Genomic DNA, 22,642 nt, shown 5'->3' on the forward strand with positions numbered 1-22,642 from the left:
CCATGGCTGTGTGCCACTATTACACTTGTGTGAGCATCACATCAGGTTGTTTGCTGCTGAGTAGCTTAGATCTTGAGTTGATTAGACATATGTTGGTCATTTTCCCCCAGTGGCTCATGTAACACCTTCTGGTACTAGACGAGGTAACTGTCTGGGGAACGATTCTCTTCCAGATTCCAGCCAGGTCACTCCATGTTTTGTACCAACAGCATATGGTGTCTTCAGCAGTAGGGTCTTACCATTAACATTTGGTGGGTCATCAAGTACCCTGACAGAAATCAGTTTTCTTTTGGGAAACCGTGTAGGTGTCTCTGATCAACAGCTTGTTGTGGATATTAACCGCATGCTGGTACTGGGAGTTACAGGCCAGTGGCAAGGGAAAAGAAGGAAGAGAAAGATAGGTAGTATAAAAGAGAGAGAAGAGGGAGAGAGAGAGAAACAGGAGAAGATTAAGGTTAGTCTTCATCATACTCTCCCCAGGACCCTGTGATTCAGGTGTTCCCTCTAAGGGCCTGATGTGGGTTCTTTTTTAAAAAAAATTTTTTTATTGTTTATTTATTTGAGAATGACACAGAGAGAGAAAGAGGCAGAGAGAGAGAAAGAGGCAGAGAGAGAGAGAGGGAGAGAATGGGCGCGCCAGGGCCTCCAGCCACTGCAATCGAACTCCAAATGCATGCGCCCCCTTGTGCATCTGGCTAACGTGGGTCCTGGGGAATTGAGCCTCGAACCGGGGTCCTTAAGATTCCCAGGCAAGCGCTTAACCGCTAAGCCGTCTCTCCAGCCCATGATGAAGGTTCTTTTCGACACTGGCACTACTCTCTCCAACCAGCCAGGCCTGTTGTCTACAACTTCTTAATGCTTCTCTGGCTAAACTACCAACTTTTTTAGATCTTTCTGTTTTGTTTTTTGCTCATGACCCTTATTATAAATTTGACTAAAAGCAGTTAGCAATAACTATGTGATAGGCCTGAATACTGTGAAATTTGAAATTTTCTACTTCCAAATTAATTAGTGCCTAACCTATACCTTAGTCTTATCCAAGGTCTCAGGACATGGACAAGTGAGAATATTGCCAGAAAGTGACACATGTGGCCTCTAAAGCGGAGTCCTCATTCTCACCTGAAACCTCACACGCATGCTCTTTACGGCCCACGTTCCTCAGCGTTCTGACCTGAGTCCTCCCCAGAATCGCCCTTTAACATTGCTGTCACATGAACCGTTTTCCCTGGGGAGACACATGCAAATGCTCATCCACCCAAGATAGGGCACAGATGACCAACCAAAGCAAAATTGCAAAAGGAAATCAGTTTTGGTGAGCCATGAGTTTACTGGGGTCACTCACAAAGCAGGGGAGGGGTTGCTTACAGGAGCATGGTGGTCTCAAAGGCAGCTGTGTCTCCACACAGCCCAGCCCAGGGAACAACTCGCGGGAGCTGATCTCTGGAGCTCACTGCAGGATTTGATCCCGAGTATGCTTCAGTGATAGCGCATTATAGTTAAAATTGCAGGTTTTTAAAAAAATATAAAAGGAAACTACAGCCGGGCATGGTGGCTCATGCCTTTAATCCCAGCATTCGGGAGGCAGAGGTAGGAGGATCGCTGTGGGTTTGAGGCCACCCTGAGACTCCATAGTGAATTCCAGGTCAGCCTGGGATAGAGTGAGACCCTACCTCGAAAACCAAAAAAAAAAAGGGAAACTACAGCCAAGAGTGGAAAACTTGCTAAGAGTCCATTTCTGATCCTATAGAGTATGAAATGTCCCCGGCCCCGTGTTTGCAGTGTTTGCTCCCTAGCTCGTGGCACTGTTTTAAAAGGTTATGGAAACTTAGAGGGTAGAGTAAATTGGTGGAAGTGAGTTACTGGGACCAGATACTTGGGGGTACATTATCCCCGGGCCCTTTCTGTCACACCCTCTGCATCATGTCCCGCTATGATGTGAGATGAACCAACGACCCTGTCTTCCTCACCATGCTGAGTGGAACCTTCTGAAACCATGAGCGAGTGAAAATAGGTCTTTCCTTCTTCAAGTCGTTTCTGTCGGATAATGTCACCACAGTGAGAAAGCTAGTACATCAGATAAGCAATAGAACCTCTCTCTAAATCAGATATGTTTAACTGCAGGGATTGTTTCCCCTTTAATCTTTGAGTCTACTGGCTGGTGTTCTCTCACGACAGCCATGAAGTCCATGGCAGAGACTCTTGCCAGGAAAAAATAAAAACCTTCCACAAAGTGTTTTCCATTTAAAGCTGATCATCCGCATTTAAGTGCTTAGTTTATTTTTCCGTGCTGGGGAGCAAACCCGAGCCTTGTGCATGCTGGGCAAGCGCTCCAGCTCTGACTTACATCCCAGCCCTTCTGCTTATAATGTCTAGCACGCTGATCGACTCAAGGATTCTGCAGCGTCTTGTGGCCAACCTGAGAATTTTGAGCTTGAACTACACACAGTGAATTAGGTTATCTGCTGGTGCAGACCAGACATGTGTGATTTATAAAGAATAAGGATATTTCTTATGGAGTTAATTATAGTAATTTTCTACCCATATGAAAATACCAAATTACAGAAGTGAAATTGGTTGCCTTTTAATAAATTACACGTTAGGATTCTAAAAGCTACTAAACTACACCATAAATCAATTTTACATTCAGAATAGCAGGTCTCAGATAAGACCCATTTCCTTTTGTCTGCGGCAGTTATCAACAGCGTAATTGCGAGGCATTGAAAATGCTTTGCTCGTGTTGTGCAGAACTGCGTCTTTTGTAAATGGGAGATTCAGGAGGCAGCAAAAGTAAAAGAAAGCTTTTAAACCCAGCCAGCGTGGAGGCCGTCTCTAAAGTCCATTCACTTCTGACTTAGTCTTGGTCTCGCCAAGCTTAATAGTCTGGTTTTCCTTTAAAGTCACTGATTTAGAGAGGTGCTCCACTGGTATTCGAAAGGAACGGCCCTTGTACAGGCAGGCCCAGTGGTGCACGCCTGCAGCCTGGCTGCTTCGCAGGCTGAGGCAGGAGGATCCTATGAGCTTAGGGTTCAGGCCAGCCTGAGTGACGTCGAGATTGAATATGACAATTCTATTTCTTTTATGCTTATGTCTTTTTTTTTTACATTTTACTGACAACTTCTATACAAATAGACAACATAATGTCGTCAGAATCTCCTCCCACCACCCTCCCTGTTCTCCTTCCCCATCTGCTGAATCCCTTCTTTCCAACTAGTCTCTCTTCTGGTTTTTACAATTTATTTATTTGCAAGTAGAGAGAGAGAATGGGGTGGGGAGGAGCGTGCCAGGGCTTCTTGCCACTGCAAACAAAATCCAGATGCATATGCCACTTTGTGCACTTGGCTTTACGTGGGTCCTGGGGAGCTGAACCTCAGCTTCTGGAAAGGTGTCTCACCACTGAGAAATCCTCCCAGCCCTCTCCCTTCTGCCTTGAGGCCAGCGTTTCCCCCTACTGTGACTCAGGTCTTGTGTGGCATCAGCCACTGACATTGCTTTGTCTTTCAGTTTAAAGCCAAATGATCCGGAGTGATGTTTATTGTTTTCCTTTTTGTTCCAGTTTTGAGACTGGGTTTCACTGTGTAGCCCCGGCCCTTGTCTTGATCTCACAACATTCCTAGCTCAGCGTCCCAAGTGCTTGGATTTCAGGCGTGTGCCCCCATGCACACGCCGAGCTGCTCAGCCCTGGGCGGGGCCACCTCCCGCCCCAGGAAAGCAGTGGCCCAGGGCTGACGGGAAGAGCCGATCCCGGTGGGAACCGAGCCAGGAGGACACGCTCTGCCGGCAGCCCGGCTCACGTACGGGAACTTTGCCTTCCAGCTATGGCGTGCTGCTGTGGGAGCTGCTCACGGGCGAGGTGCCCTACCGCGGCATCGACGGGCTGGCCGTGGCCTACGGGGTGGCCGTCAACAAGCTCACGTTGCCCATCCCGTCCACCTGCCCCGAGCCGTTTGCCAAGCTTATGAAAGGTACCATGTAGCCCTGCTTGCGTGTGTCTGGGGGACAGAGAAGCGGCTCATGGGAACATGCTTATGTTGTGTGTGTATGGTGTGGTGTAGTGAGGCACCCCGTGTGCTTGGTGGTGGGGGGTGGACACTTGCTGCCGTGGTCAGGGGTGTCCCGCTCCATCACTCTTCTGCCTGGGTTTAGTCTTTGAATCAGGGTCTCTTTACTGATTGTGGAGCTTGTGAGGGTCCAATGATTCTCAGGTCTCTGTCCTCCTGCAGGGCTGAGGTTACAGGCGAACGTGGCCATGTCCAGCTGTGTACATGGGACCTGGGGATTTGAACTCTCACCTCCTCAAGCCCCCCTCAGGCCCTCATACCTGCATAGGAAGTGCCCTCAACCACTGAGCCATTTTTCCAGCCCCAATGTTCATTTTTTTTTAAACACAAAAAACAATATAACCTATGCCAGTAATCCCAGCATTCAGGAAGCTAAGGCAGGAGGGCAACATTTTAAGTCCCAGACCAGCCTGAGTTAGTATGAGACACACACACTCTCTCTCTCTTTTTTTTAATTGCTTCAAAGTAATTGCATTGTTCTGAGATTAGGAAACCTCATTGATATAAAAAGTGTGGTGCAGGCCTGCTGAGCAGTACAACTTTAACTGCCCAGTTATATGTGACCCGCTTCTATGCCATTGTAGATGACTCGTTTCTACAGTGTTAGATGTGACTCGCTTCCAGGCAGAACTCAGCCAAGTGGCAATACAGTTGTCACTGTTGACCAGCCAAGTTGCAGCACATCCTCACACTGGCTCCGGACCTGCCATGTTGAGTTGTGCATACTTGTCAGAATCATCTCTCACATTTCTCCAGCATTGCTGAGCCGTGGACCTGAACTTGCCCATTTGATCTTTACCTTTAAAATTTGGGGCGGGGGTGGTGGCTTCGTGGGTAAGCACACTTGCTATGTGTGCATGAGGAACTGAGTTTGATCCTCAGCACTCAGAAACCAGACCTGGCCACACATGCCTCTAACCCTTTGTAGCAGACGGCTTCAGGTTTGCTGAGATGAACTTCCAGACCAGGCACAGTTATGGAGGAAGGGATTTATTGAAGCTTACAGATCCAGGGGAAGTTCCATAATGGCAGAAGAAGTTGGCCTGCTTTCACAGGACCAAGCAGAGAGAGAGAAGCACAAGGCAAAAGCCAAAAAGCCACACAGCACAGCACACTTCAGGAACTCTAGCTAGGCACACTTTGCATATCTTTAGATTGAAATCTGAAACCTACCACCACACCTTAAGGTCACCTAGTGACACTGCCTCCAGCCAGGTGGCTGCAGATGCAAACTACTAATAAATAAAAAACTGAATATATTGGGGTCCATCTATTAAAACCACCCCACCCTTACTGAGGAGCAAGGGACAGAGATAGGATGATTACCAAGACTCCCTGGTCAGCCTGTCTAACCAGAGAATGGTCAACTCTGTACTCGGGAAATCAGGAAGAAAGAATGATAGAGGACATCTGATGTCATCCTCTTGTCTCCATGTGCATGCACACACACATGCAGACTACATATACACACTCCACATATACCACACACATACACACACACATTGTCCACTAACTCTGGGAGCTGAAGATTAGCTTTATCTTGCCCCCCCCAACCTTTGGGTTCTTTTGAAACAGTTTGGCTACGTACCCCAGGCTAGCCTCAAACTCAGATAGCAACCCTGTGGCCTCGGCCTCCTGGTGAGTGGGTTACAGGCCCGAGTCAGCAGACCCAGAATTCGGTGATCCACTCTTACAACTTCCTGTGTGGTTTGGGGGCTGGGTTTTACATGTGTGTAATTGTATAGCAACATGGCAGCCTCAGTCCTCTGCAACCCAGAGTCCACAGTATGGACACGCATGTGTGTAAAGTGTGGAATAATGCAGAGTGCATGTCCTCCCCATGCATGCGTCTGCTGTGGGTGTGCAGAAAAGAGTGGTCACACTGTCCCTAACACTTTTCGGAGCAGACAGACATACACTTCTGGTTGAGAAGGACAAGGGCCAAACATGCTAGGGACAGATGGCTTCGTATGGAAGCTGTGCTGGCCACCACTGTCGCGCTGGGGAGGTGGCCCGTGCTGTTCTGAGCGCGGAGGTTGATGCGCTCGCTTCTTGTCTGTCGTAGAATGCTGGGAGCCCGACCCTCACGTCCGCCCCTCGTTTGCCTTCATTCTTCAACAGCTGACTGCGATCGAGCAGGCTGTGCTGACAGAGATGCCCCAGGAGTCCTTCCATTCCATGCAGGATGACTGGAAACAGGAAATCCAACAGATGTTCAGTGAGCTGAGGACCAAGGAGAAGGTGAGACATTTCATGGCCAGGCACAGGCGCGCTTACAAGCCCTGGGGGGCACGGGGGCTCAGCGCCGGTGTGGACAGTGGGCCGCAACACTTCAGGTGTGCTTGCGTTCAGGGCTCAGAGTGTGCTCTAAACGTATCACTGGGGGAGCCCTTGTATGGTGTGCGTGCAGAATGTGTATAAGCATGTTGAGGGTACACACGTGTGTGTGCATGTGAACGGAGGCCAGAGGGCAACATCGAGTGTCTTCCTCTATTGCATTCATATATATATATATACACACACACACACACACACACACACATATATATATATATATATATATATATATATATATATATTGTTTGTTTGTTTTGCTTTTTTTTTTTGAGGTAGGGTCTCACGCTAGCCCAGGCTGACCTGGAATTCACTATGTAGTCTTAGGGTGGCCTCGAACTCACAAAATCCTCCTACCTCTGCCTCCCAAGTGCTGGGGTTAAAGGTGTGCGCCACCACACCTGGCTCCCCCTTTTTTTTTTAATGAAATAGGGTCTTTTACTGAACTCAGACCTCGTCGATGCTGCTGGAGAAGCTAGCCAGCCCCATGAGCCCTCCCGCCTCAGCCTCCTCAGTGCTGTGATTACAGACACAGACCCCCACTGCCTGACTTTTACGTGGGTCTTGGGGATCTGAACTCATGTCCTCACACTTGGAATACAACCACTCTACTGAGCCACCTCCCCAGCCCTCCATGTGAAAAGTTGACAAGTAACTTTCTTACATTATGAGCTAAACATCAGCAGGAAACTTTCACAGCCTGTGATACGCACGCTCTGTGCAGATGCCATGGAGGGGCCGTTATAGGTGGACTTCTGCAAGTCAGTCTGGCCACAAGTCTGGTCACGGTCTGCATGTGAGACTCAGTCATGCTTCGTGAGAGTCCAGTGCTACTTCTTACAACCCCCTTGTCCCCAAGGCCATTGCTTGATGGGGGAAATCAGGGTGATGTGTAAGTTTTGATCTCTTTAATGAGCTAGATTTCAGGAAGAGGCAGACATTCACCCGCGTGTGGAAGGCACACGCTGTAGTAAAAGCAGCAGTGAGAGGCAGGCAGGCTGGCAGGGGCCGGAGGTGTGCATGGCACCTTTCCGATAGTCACGGAATCTATCAAATGGCACTGAAAACGCCAAGTTCCAGACAGAGCCCCGTGACATAGTGGTAGTACTTTATAACTAGGTGTGTGTGTTTGCATACCTACGTGTGGGCGGGTGCACAGGTGTGCAAGTGAAGGCTAGGGGACAACGTCGAGTGCCCTCTCCTGGAACGCTGCCCATCGTTTTGAGACAGGGTCTCTCACTGGCCCGGAGCTCACCCGCTAGGCCAGACGGGCTGGCCAGCGAGGCCCCAGTCTTCTCCTGTCCCCGCCTCCCTGGCTCTGGGGCTATAGAGTGCGCACCCCCACACCTGTCATTTTAACATGGGCTCTGGGGGTCAAACTCAGTCCTGGTGTTTTCAAAGCAAGCACTTTACAGACAGCTGTCTTTCTGGCCCAAAAACTTACTCTGTTAAAGACATTTTTATGCTATTTAGACATTTTGGCAAATCCAAGATATCTTGTGTGAACTACATACGTGTTATGTGTGTAATTGTCCAGTAGCCTACATTCTTCTATTGTAAATGAGCCATTTTTGAGCAGTGCATCCATAATGTGTTAAGTCAACACGTCAAGTTGCTGATCACCTTTAAAAAATTTTATTTGGGCTGGAGAGATGGCTTAGCGGTTAAGCGCTTGCCTGTGAAGCCTAAGGACCCCGGTTCAAGGCTTGATTCCCCAGGACCCACGTTGGCCAGATACACAAGGGGGCGCACGCGTCTGGAGTTTGTTTGCAGTGGCTGGAGGCCCTGGCGTGCCCATTCTGTCTCTCTCTCTCTCGGCCTTTCTTGCTCTGTTTGTCACTCTCAAATAAATAAAAAAAATAAAAAAAGAATTTATTTGCACTCATGTGTGTGGCGGGGCGTGGGGCTGGGGGAGAGACCAGAGTCTTGATGCTGCAAATGAACTCCAGATGCATGTACCGCTTTGCATCAGGCTTTATGTGGGTGGTAGGGAACTGAACCCCGGGCGGGCAAGTTTTGTAAGCCAGGGCCTTTAACTCTGAGCCATCTCCCCAGCCTCCTGATCAACTTGTTGAATTTAAGTCCGGGAAGTAATTCTGCACTTGCTGAGATTTTTCAGGTAGATGAGGAACAGACGTGCCACCTGTTTTCACAGGGCTCAGCACGGGGACGCTAGCGCACAGCCCAGGCACAGATAACCTGGCCCTCACGGGGACAGCCTGGGGACATTTGTACACCAGAGGGCTTTACTGGTTGGCGTTCAGTGTCCACCCGGAAGTACACGTAGACCTGGGACTCAGTGTCTGCAGCCAGCTGCATGCGGGGAGGGACCCCAGCTCTGGCCACACGGGCGGCTTCTTGGGAAGGTGGCGTGGGGTCAGGTGAGCTGCGAGGACCCAGCGCTCAGTGGGGACCTCTTCTTTGCAGGCACTGAGGAAAGGTCTGCCTCCACAGAAAGAAAGTGGAGTCTCGGCTAACCTAGTGGGGGACAGACTTCCCACCTTGCCCTGGCCAGCAGTGGGCGACCTGGCTGGAGGAAGAATGCAAGGAGTCGCGCTACCTGGCTCAACACTGCAAACAGTCAAGCCTCCATTGGCTTAAAATGATTAGGGAAAAGACTTGATTTTTTAAAACTTTTTTTCCATATTATTTTCCAAAAATTCTAAATTAGATGCTTAAGCACTAAAATGGACATGATGTTAGAGCGTAGCAAAGAATTTTGAGGGGGCAAAATGCCTCAAATCACACAACTTAAGTTTAGAAGTGATGCTATTATAAGTGCACTTGTAATCTGTTTTATTTAACTGTGTTGATAATTAGTTTTGAAAGTGCAGGACACAGATACACAGAGTGAGTGGTTCACGTAAGATTCTCTCACATTCTATGGAGTAAAGGGATAAAGGCTTCTTTTGAAGATGGGCATCAGCTCTTTGGCTTCAGGTTGATGGCGACTTCTAAAAATACCTATTTGTTTGTTTGCTTGGTTTTTTGAGGCAGAATCTTGCTGTGTAGCCCAGCTTGGCCACATACTCCTTATGCTTATGTGAACCATCAGCAATCCTTCTGCCTCAGCATCCCAAGCACCAGGCCTACAGATGGGCACCAGCATGCCTGGCTTTTCTTTCATATCCCAATGTGTGTATATACCACACTTGGTTTCTTTTGTTTATTTTTATTTATTTACTTGAGATCAACAGGCAGAGAGGGAAAGAGGCAGAGAGAGAGAGAGAAGAGAGAGAGAGAGAGAGAGAGAATGGGAGCGCCAGGGCCTCCAGCCACTGCAAACAAACTCCAGCTGCATCTGCCCCCTTGTGCATCTGGCTAACGTGGATCCTGGGTAATTGAGCTTTGAACTGGGGTCCTTAGGCTTCACAGGCAAGTGCTTAACCACTAGGCCATCTCTCAAGCCCCTGCCTGGCTCTTTTTATTGTTATTCTTTTGATTGACTTTTCTGCTGTCTCTCAGTGTTGGCTGAGTTTTATTTTTATTTGATTCTTAAGAATCACTCCTCCAAATTCAGTATTTACAGTAAACCTGTGGCCCTGTAACTTATGATTGGAGAGCATATAATTATTTTTTTTTCTTTTTTTCACAACACTTCTAATTGCATCTTTCTGGGGGAGTGGAAAGCCAAGTACGTGCCCTATCTCTCTTTCTGGTCGCTGACTGTGAGGGAGGAGGCGTCTGGCATGAATTCATGCCCAGCACTTGGCCTCACTAAGCCGCAGCCTCTGCAGACGGTGGTCCTCCCGCGGCCCCGGCTGCCCCCACTCCCACCCCCGCGTGCGCCAAGGTCTGTCCTGTGAACACCCACCTGCACTGCCCGGGACCTGGCTCTGGCATTCCCGGAATGGGCCGTGCCAAGCGCTGAGACAAGAGTGGGTTCCCGCCAGTCATCTCCCCCACGGAGGCCTGGTGGTTCCAAAGTGTGCAAGGGTGTGCTGACGCGACTCACCGATCGCCTTCTCACTTCCGAGCTCTGAAGTTCAGCTTGCTCCTCTCCAAGCACGGTTGCTTTATTTTCTCCCTCAGCGTCTTTTTATTTGTAAAGTTGTCAGGGTTGCATAATTTAGATCGGGATTTAGAGTCAAACGCAGTTCTCGTTCAACTCCTGAAGTAACAACAAAGACGCCGGGGTGACAGTGCCGCCAGAGCGCCCTTGTGCCCGCGTCGTCGACAATGGCAAGTGGGTGTCACCAGTACCACTGAAAAATTGTATCATGACAAAAGGGCAGACAGTCATACTGAGTTAGGAGTGATCCACCGTCCCCACATACACTACAGTAACAGCTTTGATTCGGAAGAACTAGTAGGACGCACTGCTGTAATTGCTGTCATCACAGCACTGGAGGCATGAGGGGTAAAGAGTTCGGGACCAGCCTCTGCTCCATAGTGAGTTTGGGGCCAGCCTGTATTACATGAGCTCTTGTCTCAAAAAAAAAAAAAAAAGTATAGAAGTTTAAAAATGTGCAACATTTCTTTTTATTTGCAAGTGATAAATTTAAATTTATACCTACTACATGACAAAAAAAAAATTCTGATCTGCGCTATGACCCAGCAAGGAGCTGGAAGGAGGCTTCCGTAGGTCAAGTGCTTGGCACGCAAGCAGGAGGCCCCGAGTTCAGATCCCCAGCACCCACGTAAAGACTGGGCATGGGGTGTGCAGCTGTCAGCCCAGCGCTAGAGTCTAGCCGAGTTGGGCTCCACAAGAGGCCGTGTCTCAATAAATAAATTGCCTGATGCCATCCTCCGGCTCCTGCACACACATGCACACTTGCCCTCACTTATGTGCACCCTTACACATATGAACATGCACACACACACACACAGAAAAAAAATGTCAAAGGTGCAGCAGATACATGTTAGCCGGTGATTGAAAGGCCAGTGATTCTGAATGTTTTCTCCCTTTCAAAAAGAAACCCAGCTCCAGTGTCCCAGGGCTGAATTTTGGCCCCTTTTGTAGAATCGCTGCAGAGGAGAATTCGGTGTCCTCGAAGGCACTTCTTTGCTTTGAGGTCTCCCCTGCCTTGCATTGTCCCACTCGAGAGATGGGGGTTTCTGTGTTTGTTTTACTTTCTGGTGTTTGTCCTGGAGGATGAACCCCAGTCATTCCTGGGTCTGCCTGGGAAAGATCCAAGGGCTTAGCTGACTTGAACTATCAGCCGCTGGCCTGCTGCATGGGTCCCAGACCGGGGGTCGGGGGGTGGGCAGCGAGGTGCCACTTAAGCTCTTGTCTGGTCACACCAAGCAGGCAGTGTTCACCACGGCTCTCCCAGCTCCTGGGCAGCGCTGGGAGCTCACAGCTCTACCCAGGGAGTCTCTGCGCGTCTGTCAGGATGTGGTGTGAGGCTGGGCTAAGATGCCATTGGTCTGGGCCAGCGTGCTCTGATGTCTACAAAATGCCATATTTGGTAGTGGCGTGATCTATGTAGAAAGAACCTGGCACCAGAAACATTTGTCTCTCGTCAAGAAGAGAACATGTTACAGAAGTAAGGAGATATTTTTTAAATTAATTAACTAATTAACTTATTTACTTGTGAGGGAGACTACTGTGGATGCTTTGGTCCCTCTTGCCACAGTAAATGAACTCCATGCGTGTGCCACGTTGTGCGTCTGGCTGTATGTGGGTGCTGGGGAATTGAACCCAGGCCAGCATGCTTTGCAGGCAAGTGTCTTTAACTTAACACTGAGCCATTTCCCCGGTCTAAGATGGCTTTAAAACTTTGTAGACACGTTAAGTTTTTCTGGTGAACAATTCTTTACTCCTAAGAGGACTAAAATTACTCTCTAACTCATGGAGGCCCATTTCTCAGGCCTGCAATTCTACAGGCAAAGCAAAGAGGATGTTTCACAGTGATCAGCACGCATCTGCCATGAAGGAACTTCGGTTAGCTAACCCAGTGCCACCCTGAGAAGTGTTTTATACACTGAAGATATGTGGAATTAAAATTTAGCAGGCCTCCTATGAAGCCTTGGGTTCCATTCCCCAAGCCCCACATGCTGGGCATGGTGGAACACGCCTGTAATCCCAACGCTCAGGAAATGGTTGCAGGCGGTCAGGATCCTCCTCAGCCACCTGGCAAGTTGGTGGCCAGCCTGGGCTACCTGAGACCTTGTCTGGAGAGATGGCTTAGCGGTTAAGCACTTGCCTGTGAAGCCTGAGGACCCTGGTTCGAGGCTTGTATTTCCCAGGACCCATGTAAGCCAGATGCAAAAGGTGGCACATGCATCTGGAGTTCCATTTGCAGTGGCTGGAGACCCTGGCTTGCCCATTCTCTCTCCATCTGCCTGTTTTTCTGTCTGTTGCTCTCAAATAAATAAATTAATTTTTTTAAATAAAGTAAATAAAGTGGGTTGTTCACACCTAGACTTTGTGTCTTGGTGTCGGTATGCCACGCGGTCCTAGAGGTTAGAGAAGATGATGTCAGCCGTGAGAGTGTGTGATGGCTCTTTCCAAGTCAGGAAGCCAACCAAGGAGAAGACACCAGTTCTGAGCTTCCCCTTGGTGAATAGTGTGCCGGGCAGTCAGTAACCAGTTGAGGGCTTGGCAGAGGAGGTGCGTGCACAGGGACAGGGCCAGGCATGGGGGTCCAGTGAGGCGCAGTGAGCTCGACGTGTCACCCTCCACGAGGACTGACTCCCCTGGGTGCACCTCTGCTGCAGGAGCTGCGGTCCCGGGAAGAGGAGCTGACCCGAGCCGCGCTGCAGCAGAAGTCCCAGGAGGAGCTGCTCCGGCGCCGGGAGCAGCAGCTGGCCGAGCGAGAGATCGACGTGCTGGAGCGCGAGCTCAACATCCTCATCTTCCAGCTCAGCCAGGAGGAGCTGCACATGAGGAAGAGGAAGGGCAAGTTCAGGAGAGGCCGGCGGAAGTTCAAAGACGGACACCGGATCAGCCTGCCTTCTGGTATGCGTTTCTCCCCCTCGGTGTGTGTGCGGGCGCACTGCAGAGGGAGGCCAGAGGACGCCACTGGATGTCCCTCACCCTGCACCGTTCGGCTTTCTGGAGACAGGGTCAGGTTGGCCAGACTGGCTGGCTAACGAGCCACAGCGATCTTTGCCTTTCCTGTCATCTCAGCACTGAGATTGCAGGTGTGTGCCCCTACCTGCGCCCAGCATTGTTAAGTGGGTTTGGGGATTGAATTAGGTCTTCATGTTTGTAAGGCAATCCTGTACCAACTGAGCCAAGTTCCCAGTCCTTCCTATGTCATGCCTGTTTGCAACAGCAAGAGGCCCTGGCTCGCCCATCCTCTCGGTCATAAAAGTGTGGGTGGTGACGCATGTGGATGGTCCCTTGTGTCCCGCCCGCCCCGTGCACTCTCATGCAGTGGTGAGGGCTGAATGTCTTCCACCCTTTCTTTTTTTTTTTTTTCTTTTTCTCTTTTTTGATAGAGAGAGAAGTGGCGTGCAGACAGTGAAATCAAACACCAGATGCTTGCGCCACCTACTGGGCATGTGTGACGTGTGTGACCTTGTGCTTGCCTCACCTTTGTGTGTCTGGAGAGAGTCCTTACGTTTCACAGCCATCTCTCCAGCCCTCCTTCCATTCTTGCTTGAGCCTGGCATCTCTTATACTGATCCCCAAACTTGCCTTTGTGTCATTGTGTGTGTGTGGTTCGTTCTGGCAGTTGGGGGTTAAAATTTAAAATAATAAGTAATGACTAGGTGCTTGCCAGCCCTGGTCCTGATACAATGACCTGATGAGTTGTCGGAGGTGAAGCATGAAACGGGGTATGCTGCAGACCACTGAACGCGAGCATTCAGCTCTTGGCAAGCTGTTAGAGTCATATGTGGATGGGCTGATCTGTTCTCTTCGAAATGGCGGAGGGAGTGTTCACTACCACAGGATTGGTGGTGGTGGTTTAAATGTGAAATGTTCCCCTCCGCTCGTGTGTCTGAGCACTTGTTCACCAGCCAGCGGCGCTGTTTGGTAAAGTAGTGGAACCTTTAGGAGGTGTATCCTAAAGAGGGGAGAATTGAGTCATTATGTCCTGTGTTCGAGGCTTTATCATTTGGCCCCACTTTCTGCGCTTGCTCGCTCACCCTCCCTCCCTCTCTTTTTCTCCCTCTCTCCCTCCCTCTCTCTCTCTCTCTCCCCCCTGTGCATGCCATATGACTAGCCAGTCTCCTGTTCCTACGACCATGCCTTCCAGACCATGATGGGTGTCATTCCTTCGAAAGGCCAAGGCAGCGTAAACCCTTTCCTCCCCTGAATTGCTTTTTGTCAGGTAATTAGTCACAGCAAAGGGTAAAATGACCAATACACTGGTATTTTATCACCAAGTTTCTTGCTTCTGCAAGGGTCTGTATTTATTTGATAACCTGAGCTCATTTGCGACAAAATTACTAACACATTCAACAAAACACACAAGGCGCCAAATTATGCTCATGTTTCCATAGCGTAACAAAAATGCCCAAGGCACGAAAATGAACCAGCAAACTGAAGAAAGTGTTTAAAGCCTTTTTAGGGCTGGGGATAAGGCTCGATGGGCTAAATGCTTGCCTTGCAAGCACGAGGACCTCCTGAGTTTGATCGCTGACACCCATGTGAAGTAACAGTGTTCTGTGTAGATTCCAGTGTTTTCCCAAGATGCTCTTGAATGGCCTGTGCATTTGATTAAGAATAACAGTAGTCGTGCCTCACATAAGGCATGTCTAAGTTGCCTGTGGACTACTTAGTGTGCGCCTGGGAAGCTTCAAGCCCTCCTGTTTCTGAGGTCATTGAAGAGCAGAAACTGCTAGTGTGTTGCGGTGAGGGGAATGCAGGTTGTTTGATGTGGTGAGGTGGGAGAAAGCGGAGGGTGTCTGTGAAGAAGATGATAGCAGAGTTGTTTCTCAGGGTTCCCTTCCCTGTTTGGAGCCATCATGTTCTTGGAGGACTGCGACCATCTCTTGTGTGCAGCCATAACGTGCAGACACACTGCTTTACAACCGCAGCAGGTGGCGCCCTGCCTGCCTCGGGGAGGAGCTGACGGGCTTTCTTCTCTGTCCGCAGCCAGGTTCTGTCTCTCAGTGTCACAACTGTGCTAAAGTGGTGGAGTTGTTAGCATTCTTAATTTTTTAAAAAAATGCTCTATTTTTATTTATTTATTTGAGAGAGGGGAAGTGGGGGAGAGGGAGAGAATGGGTGCACCAGGGCTTCCAGCCACTACAAATGAACTCCAGATGCGTGTGCCACGTTGTGCATCTGGCTTACTGGGGAATCGAAAAGAGGTCCTTTGGCTTTGCAGGCAAGCGCCTTAACCACTAAGCCATCTCTCCAGCCCAACATTCCTGTCTTCCCTTGGGAAGCTTACAGGGAGGAAGGAGGAGTAATATATATCTGATGAAAATAAAAATAAAAATGAAATCAATCTAGCCAACCTTGCCTTTTTAGAAAAATGTTTTTATTTATGAGAGAGAGAGAGAGCGAGAGAGCGAGAGAGAGATTAGGCAAGCCAGGGGCCTCTTGCTGTTGCAAATGAGTTCCAGAAGAACGGACCACTTTGTGCATCTGGTTTTATGTGGATACTGAGGAATCGAGTCCAGGCCAGCAGGCTTAGCAAGTGCCTTTAGCTGCTGAGCCAGGACTCCAGCCCCTAGTCTTGACTTTTCACTGGTGCAGATGAAATAAGACAGAGCCCCCAAGGCCAACTGTCGCTTAGCTCATACCTCCAGTTCATCCAAGCAGATTAAATGTTTCACTGTTGCCGCCAGGTTCATTTTTTATTCCTGGCTTATACAGTCTGAAGTTTCTCTTTCTGAGAATAAAGGGGCAATTTTAGTTACATATTGATTTGCTTTGTGGAACTTAATAAAATATTTCAGTTAAAACCTAACCAAAACTGCATTGCTGTGATAGTACCTTACATTAATCATGGAGGGATGAAGTGACCCCTTGGCTTCGGCATGCAGTAACCCATTCACCCCACAAGATGGCGCTGGATTTGTTGTCATCCAGGTGCTAGATAATTCATAGGCTTTCATCCATTTATTTGCTTTTTAATTCTCCCCACTCCTTTTTTCTTTTTTTAAGTTAGCCTACAGGGATGGGGAGATAGCTCTGTGGGTTACAAGTGCCTGCCACGGCTGTACCCCATCCTGTGTAGAGCAGGAGCTGAAGAATTGCTAAAGTTCCCAAAAAACCTCAGCTCAGCTGGGTTTGGTGGCGCATGCCTTTAATCCAGCACTTGGGAGGCAGAGGTTGGAGGAGCTATGAGTTCAAGGCCAGCCTACAGAGTGAGTTCCAGTCAGCCTGGGCTACAGTGAAACCCTACCTCAAAAAACAGAAACTTCAGCTCTGCATTCAGAGAAAGACTGCATCTCAACGAATGCACAGATGAGTGCCAGAGGAAGAGCACCCGTCATCCTCCTCCGGCTCCCGTGCGTCTGTGAGTGCACACACGGGTGTGCATATACCACCATACCGCACACACACCACACATCTGTGAGCGCACACACGAGTGTGCATACGCCACCATACCGCACACACACCACACATCTGTGAGCGCACACACGAGTGTGCATACGCCACCATACCGCACACACACCACACATCTGTGAGCTCACACACGGGTGTGCATACGCCACCATACCGCACACACACCACACATCTGTGAGCTCACACACGGGTGTGCAGACTCCATCAGATCGCACACACCACACATCTGTGTGCGCACATATGAGTGAGCATATGCCACCAAACCACACATAACCACACATCTGTGAGCACACACACGGGTGTGCAGACACCACCATACTGCACACACACCAAACTACATCTGTGAGCGCACACACAGGTGTGCAGACACCACCACACCACACGCACGCACCACAAATGCAAGAGAAAAAAACTAGCATGCAAGGAAATTGATTTTATTATGACCTTCAGTCTGCAAGATTCTGACTTATGAAATTCTTCCTCCCAAAAACTAGGTGAGTCATTAAAGTGCTTTAAAGTATAATTTCCAAACAGGTAAATTATAGCTGTCTTGCAAATGTGCAGTGAACGTTTCCCAAGCTTGCACCCAGTCCCACTCGGTGCAGAACCTCGGAGGGGAATCACAGAAGCACTTTAGTAAAGAAACTCCAGGACTGGGCTAAACAGAAACTCGGCCAGTGCCCAGTGGAGCCATAAACCATAACCTCGTGTTGGTTATTCCCATCATCCGCCAGCCAGATCTGCAAGTCCTCCCTGCCCTACCTCGGGAGTTATAAAAATAGCCTCCTTGACAACAAATCAGTCCGTCGACGGTCAGCACTGTACGGAAAGAAAACCCTGTGGTTTCTTTGACCCACGTTCAAGTGATTTTCATGAGTCCTTCATTTTCCCAGTGTCCTTACTACTTTGACAAAGTCACCTTCTGCCCCATGGTCCCATTGCTCATAGCTTTCCTCTGCTACGTTTCAGTCAGGTAATGACCGCTCTCAGGTAGACTGCATGGAGCCACAAAATAATGCTTTTAACCCCCATTTCTGTCTGATCCCACCAGCCCTGAGAAATGCTGGTCTTTCCCATGTTCAGAGCAGTTCCTTTCTGGTCAGAGGTTGTAGTTTGTGAGCTCCTTTAAGTCCCCGACCGCCTCCTTCAGCTTAACTGCCTCCAGTTGAACCCAGGGGCCTCACCTCAACGTTGGGCATTTGGGCTGGGGCGATGCTCGGGGTAAAGTGCTTCCTGCAAGCATGACGACCCGAGTTCAGATCCCCACTAGCATGTATATGCCAGATATATGTGGTGACTCACATGTCACCCCAGCCCTTAGGAGGTGGAGACAGAGGCTGCCTGGAGCAAGCTGGCTAATTCCATGAGCTGAACCTGCCCCAGGTTCAAGTGAGGCGCTTAACTTCACTAAAGGCAGACATGCATACATGCAAGATACTCAATATCATCTCCCACACATGTAAGCACGCACACACACATGCCCACCACATACACACCAAGCCATATATATATATATATATATATATATATATATATATATATATATATATGTATGTATGTATGTATGTATGTATATATATGCCTTATAGAGATTCAAAAATATTTCCTTTTCTCTACCCACTTTTGTCTTTTTGTACCTAATGCAATACCACTGAGTCCTGACCTGTTGACTCGAGCCTTGGATTGAGGAGGAATGTGGAACCTCCGTGAGCAGCCGACTGAAATGCTCTTTCTAGTGACCATCGGATCGTGTTGGCTCTTTGTGCAAAAGACATGGTGACGAAGACGACGCAAGTTCCTGCAATGTCAGTTCTTCCTTTTTGTGTGCCCAACAGATTTCCAGCACAAGATCACAGTGCAGGCCTCCCCAAGCCTGGGCAAGCGCCGCAGCTCGGACAGCAGGCTCTCCAGCCCGCCCAGCAGCCCCGCGATGCTCCCGCGCCTCCGAGCCATCCAGCGTGAGTTTCCCCAGCAGCTTCTCTTCGCGACCCTCGTTCGCTTGCCTTCCAGTCAAACTAAGCAGACGTGCTTTTACGACAGGTCCTGAATGAGTGGGAGGGAGTGGACAGAAAAGCAATGATTTGGAAATAAATCTAGTCCTGAGGCCTGGCATGGTGGTGCACACTTGTACTGCCAGCATTTGGGAGATAGAGGCCTAAGGATCAGGAGTTCAAGGCCAGCCTGGACTACATAGCAAGACTGAGGGCAGCCTAGGCTACATGAGACCCTGTCTCAAAACAAAACAAGCATTTCCCCAGCACCTGTTGTATATTTCAAATGTGTGTGTGTATATATACAAATGTGTGTGTGTGTGTGTGTGTGTATACACACAGATAGATACATAGATACCTATATGTATATAATACACTTCTGTGGGTCAAGTTCAAAAATTTGTTTAATATTTTATTTATTTATTTGAGAGAAAGAGGGAGAGAAAGAAAGAGGAAGAGACACAGAGAGAGGATGGGCATGCCAGGGCCTCCAGCCAGTACAAACGAACTCCAGACACATGTGCCGCCTTGCGCATCTGGCTTATATGGGTCCTGCAGAGTCGAATCTGGGTACTTAGACTTTATAGGCAAGTACCTTAACTGCTAAGCCATCTCTCAAGTCCCAAGTTCAAAATTTTAATTGGCATGGTTTATAAAAATAGAGTACCAAGTTCATCTTGAGTTAATGGCTCTGTTTGGTATTTTATTCCCAACTAAAGAGGACCCCTACCTGTCACAGTTTAGACACACCTAAAGTGGACCCTACCTGTCACAGTTTAGACACACCAGTAATGAGATTTCTGTTGCTACTTTCTCTCAGGTCTGTCTGTTTCCTGTTAGTTCCTTCCTTTTGCTTTCTGGCTAATTTTTTAAAATTAGGGAAAGGGGGCTGGAGAGATGGCTTAGCGGTTAAAGCACTTGCCTGTGAAGCCTAAGGATCCACGTTCAACTTTCCAGATCCTATCTAAGCCAGACGCACAAAGGTGAGGCAAGCTCAAGGTCACATGTTCCCACTTGGCAGTGCAAACATCTGGAGTTCAATTGCATTGGCTGAGACCCTGGTGCCCCAATTCTCTCTCTCTCTCTCTCTCTCTGTCTCTCTCAAAAAATAAAAATTAAAAATTAAATTTTAAAAAGAAGAGAACAGGACATTTTCCTGGATTGTAAGAAAGGAGTGCAGTCCCATCTGTTTCCACATTTCAAGTCTCCCGTGCCTGACTGGCTTGTTTCTACCAGTCACTTTTATAAGTCTATGGAGCCAGCAATGGTTTTCTCTCTTTAGTGACCTCAGATGAAAGCAATAAAACTTGGGGCAGGAACACAGTCTTTCGACAAGAAGACTTTGAAGATGCGAAAAGAAACTTCAAGAAAAAAGGTTGTACGTGGGGACCAAACTCCATGCAAGTAAAAGAAAGAGCGACTAGCCGAGAGCGGTACGTGTGTGAAGAGGCGTGTCTCGTGCCCACTGTGACTGCGGTGGGCACCTGGCCACGTGGCCAGGCCCAACTCTTAAATTAATGCAGACATGCTGAATGTCAATTCTATTTTCTAGGGCAAGTGTATCATACTGACTATATGAAGTGATTGTTTAGTTTAGTACGGAATTTCTCTAGGGGCTGGTGAAATGGCTCAGTTGGGAAGGTGTTTGCATTGCAAGGATGAAGGGCCTGAACCTTTGTTTAAAAAAACAAGTTAGACACGGTAGTGCCCTCTTGTAATCCAAGTGCTGGGAGGTGGAGGCAGAAGGCTCCCTGGGCCAGTCTAGCCTCCCCTGTCTGGTGAAAGACCTCGTGTCAAATGCAGAAAGTGAGGACAGTGCCTGAGGAACAACACCTGAGATTGTCTTCTGGACTCCACACGCATGTTCACTTAAGTGTGCGCTCACACACTCACACCCATAAACAATAACAATTTCTCTGATTTTTTAAATCTCATTTGGACATTTTCTTTGTGCTGTCTTACTAGTTCCTCAAAACTAAAGAGCACAAGTATATCCTCTTTGTACCTTTAAAAACATTGTGGGAGCCGCACGCCTTTAATCCCAGCACCTGGGAGGCAGAGGTAGGAAGATCACTGTGAGTTTAAGGCCATCCTGGGACTACATAAGGAATTTCAGGTCAGCCTGAGCTACAGTGAGGCTCTACCTCCAACCCCCCCCAAAAAATAATAATAATATTGCTGAGGCTAGAGGGATTGCTAAGTGGTTAAAGGTGCTTGCTTGCAGAGCCTGATGGCCTGGCTTCAGTTCCCCAGCCACCCACTTAAAGCCAAATGTAAGGTGGCGCATGTGTCTGGAGTTTAGTTCCAGTAGCAAGAGAACCTGGAGTGCCCCTTCTCCCCCGCCACATACACAAATAAATGAATGAATGAATAAATAAAATTTAGGAAACCAAAAACCAGCTGCTGTCTAGTTGCCCAAACTAAACTTGTGTGTCATGCAATTCTGTTATATGAAAACAAACATCTTTCTCTCATAGGGTAAGGCCTCTCTCAGATGGCAACAGTCCTTGGTCATCTCTCTTCATAAAGACTCAGAAAACCTTGCCCTTGGCCTCATTATTTGTGGACCAGCCAGGTAAATCTCTGAGGAAGCAGGATGAAATCAATTCTTTCCGCATCTGAGGACTCGGAAGCTTTGCTTGGGTTGTCCTCGATGGTCACTCAAGCCACAGGGGGCAGAGAAGGGGTTCATGGCACCATTTATAGCTTTATCTAAGCTCGAAGGTTCTTTCCACCTGGTCTTTATGGCACAAAGCAATTGGCTCCATGCGCCTTTGGGGAATGGACTTTGTAACTACAGTTCTTTACCATAAGAATTTACATCTAACTTAATTATATAGAGCCAAATTAATCCAGTCCAGGAGTTGGTGGTATGAAATGCCGTGCCCCTGGAAGGGTGAGGAGGATGGGCCATTGCTGTGTTGCATCTTGAAAGCACAAGCTTCAATAGGTGAGATTAAGGGCGTGGTGGCGCACGCCTTTAAATCCCAGCACTTGGGAGGCAGAGGTAGGTTTGAGGCTAGCCTGAGATTACATAGTGAATTCCAGGTCAGCCTGGGCCTGAGTGAGACCCTATCTCGAAAATTAAACAAACAAACAAAAATAAATAAATAAAAGGAGGTGAGATTACTGAACTACATGAATATGGTTACTAGCAAATAAAATATTAGTCTTCAGGGCTGAGGATGTCAAACATGCAGCTAAGTCTGGGTTCAATTCCCGGCATGATGACGCACACCTGTAACCCCATGATCCCAGCGCCTGGGGCAGACCAGGAGAACCGGAAGTTCACGGTCACCTTGGCTGAAATGGGCTGGCGGGCACGAGACTGTCTCAGAGAAAAGAATTGTCTCCATGTCTGACCATTTAAGTTGATGTTTTTATACTGTGATAGAAGGTTTTAGCAAGGCACAAACGCATCCTCGTGTTCTGTTCCTCCAAGGTGAGAGCTGTAGTGAGCTGTGCAGGGGCAGGTGGGGGGAGAGGGGCCCGTGCCAGTCACCTTCAGGGGCAGGTGGGGGGAGAGGGGCCCGTGCCAGTCAGTTTCTTTCTTGCTGCCGGGATAAAACACCCAACCAGAAGCAGCTTATAGGAGGAAAAGGTTTGTTTTTAAGCTTTCGGGGCTTTTTTGTTTGTTTGTTTTGGTTTTGGTTTTGGTTTTGGTTTTGGTTTTGGTTTTGGTTTTGGTTTTGGTTTTTCAAGGTAGGGTGTCAGTCTAGCTCAGGCTGACCTGGAATTCACTAGTCTCGTGTTCAAGCTTACAGTTTGAGGGGAAGTTTCATCATAATGGAGCAGAGGCCAGCCTTCTCACATCAGCTGGAAGGTAGCAGCGAGAGAGAGCT

General features: G+C 48.6%; 1 protein-coding gene across 1 annotated transcript in view; it reads left to right on the forward strand.

The window, feature by feature from the left end:
• Map3k21 (mitogen-activated protein kinase kinase kinase 21) overlaps positions 1 to 22,642 on the forward strand; it is a 43,175-nt gene that overhangs the window by 18,797 nt on the left and 1,736 nt on the right. The window contains exons 3-8 of the mRNA XM_004659635.2: positions 3,814 to 3,962; positions 6,124 to 6,299; positions 13,056 to 13,296; positions 18,645 to 18,767; positions 20,083 to 20,233; positions 21,278 to 21,375. Coding sequence (XP_004659692.2) covers positions 3,814 to 3,962; positions 6,124 to 6,299; positions 13,056 to 13,296; positions 18,645 to 18,767; positions 20,083 to 20,233; positions 21,278 to 21,375 — 938 coding nt within the window. The remainder of the gene's footprint in view (positions 1 to 3,813; positions 3,963 to 6,123; positions 6,300 to 13,055; positions 13,297 to 18,644; positions 18,768 to 20,082; positions 20,234 to 21,277; positions 21,376 to 22,642) is intronic.

This window comes from Jaculus jaculus, chromosome 5 (assembly GCF_020740685.1).
Source record: "Jaculus jaculus isolate mJacJac1 chromosome 5, mJacJac1.mat.Y.cur, whole genome shotgun sequence".
Taxonomy (NCBI): Eukaryota; Metazoa; Chordata; class Mammalia; order Rodentia; family Dipodidae; genus Jaculus; species Jaculus jaculus.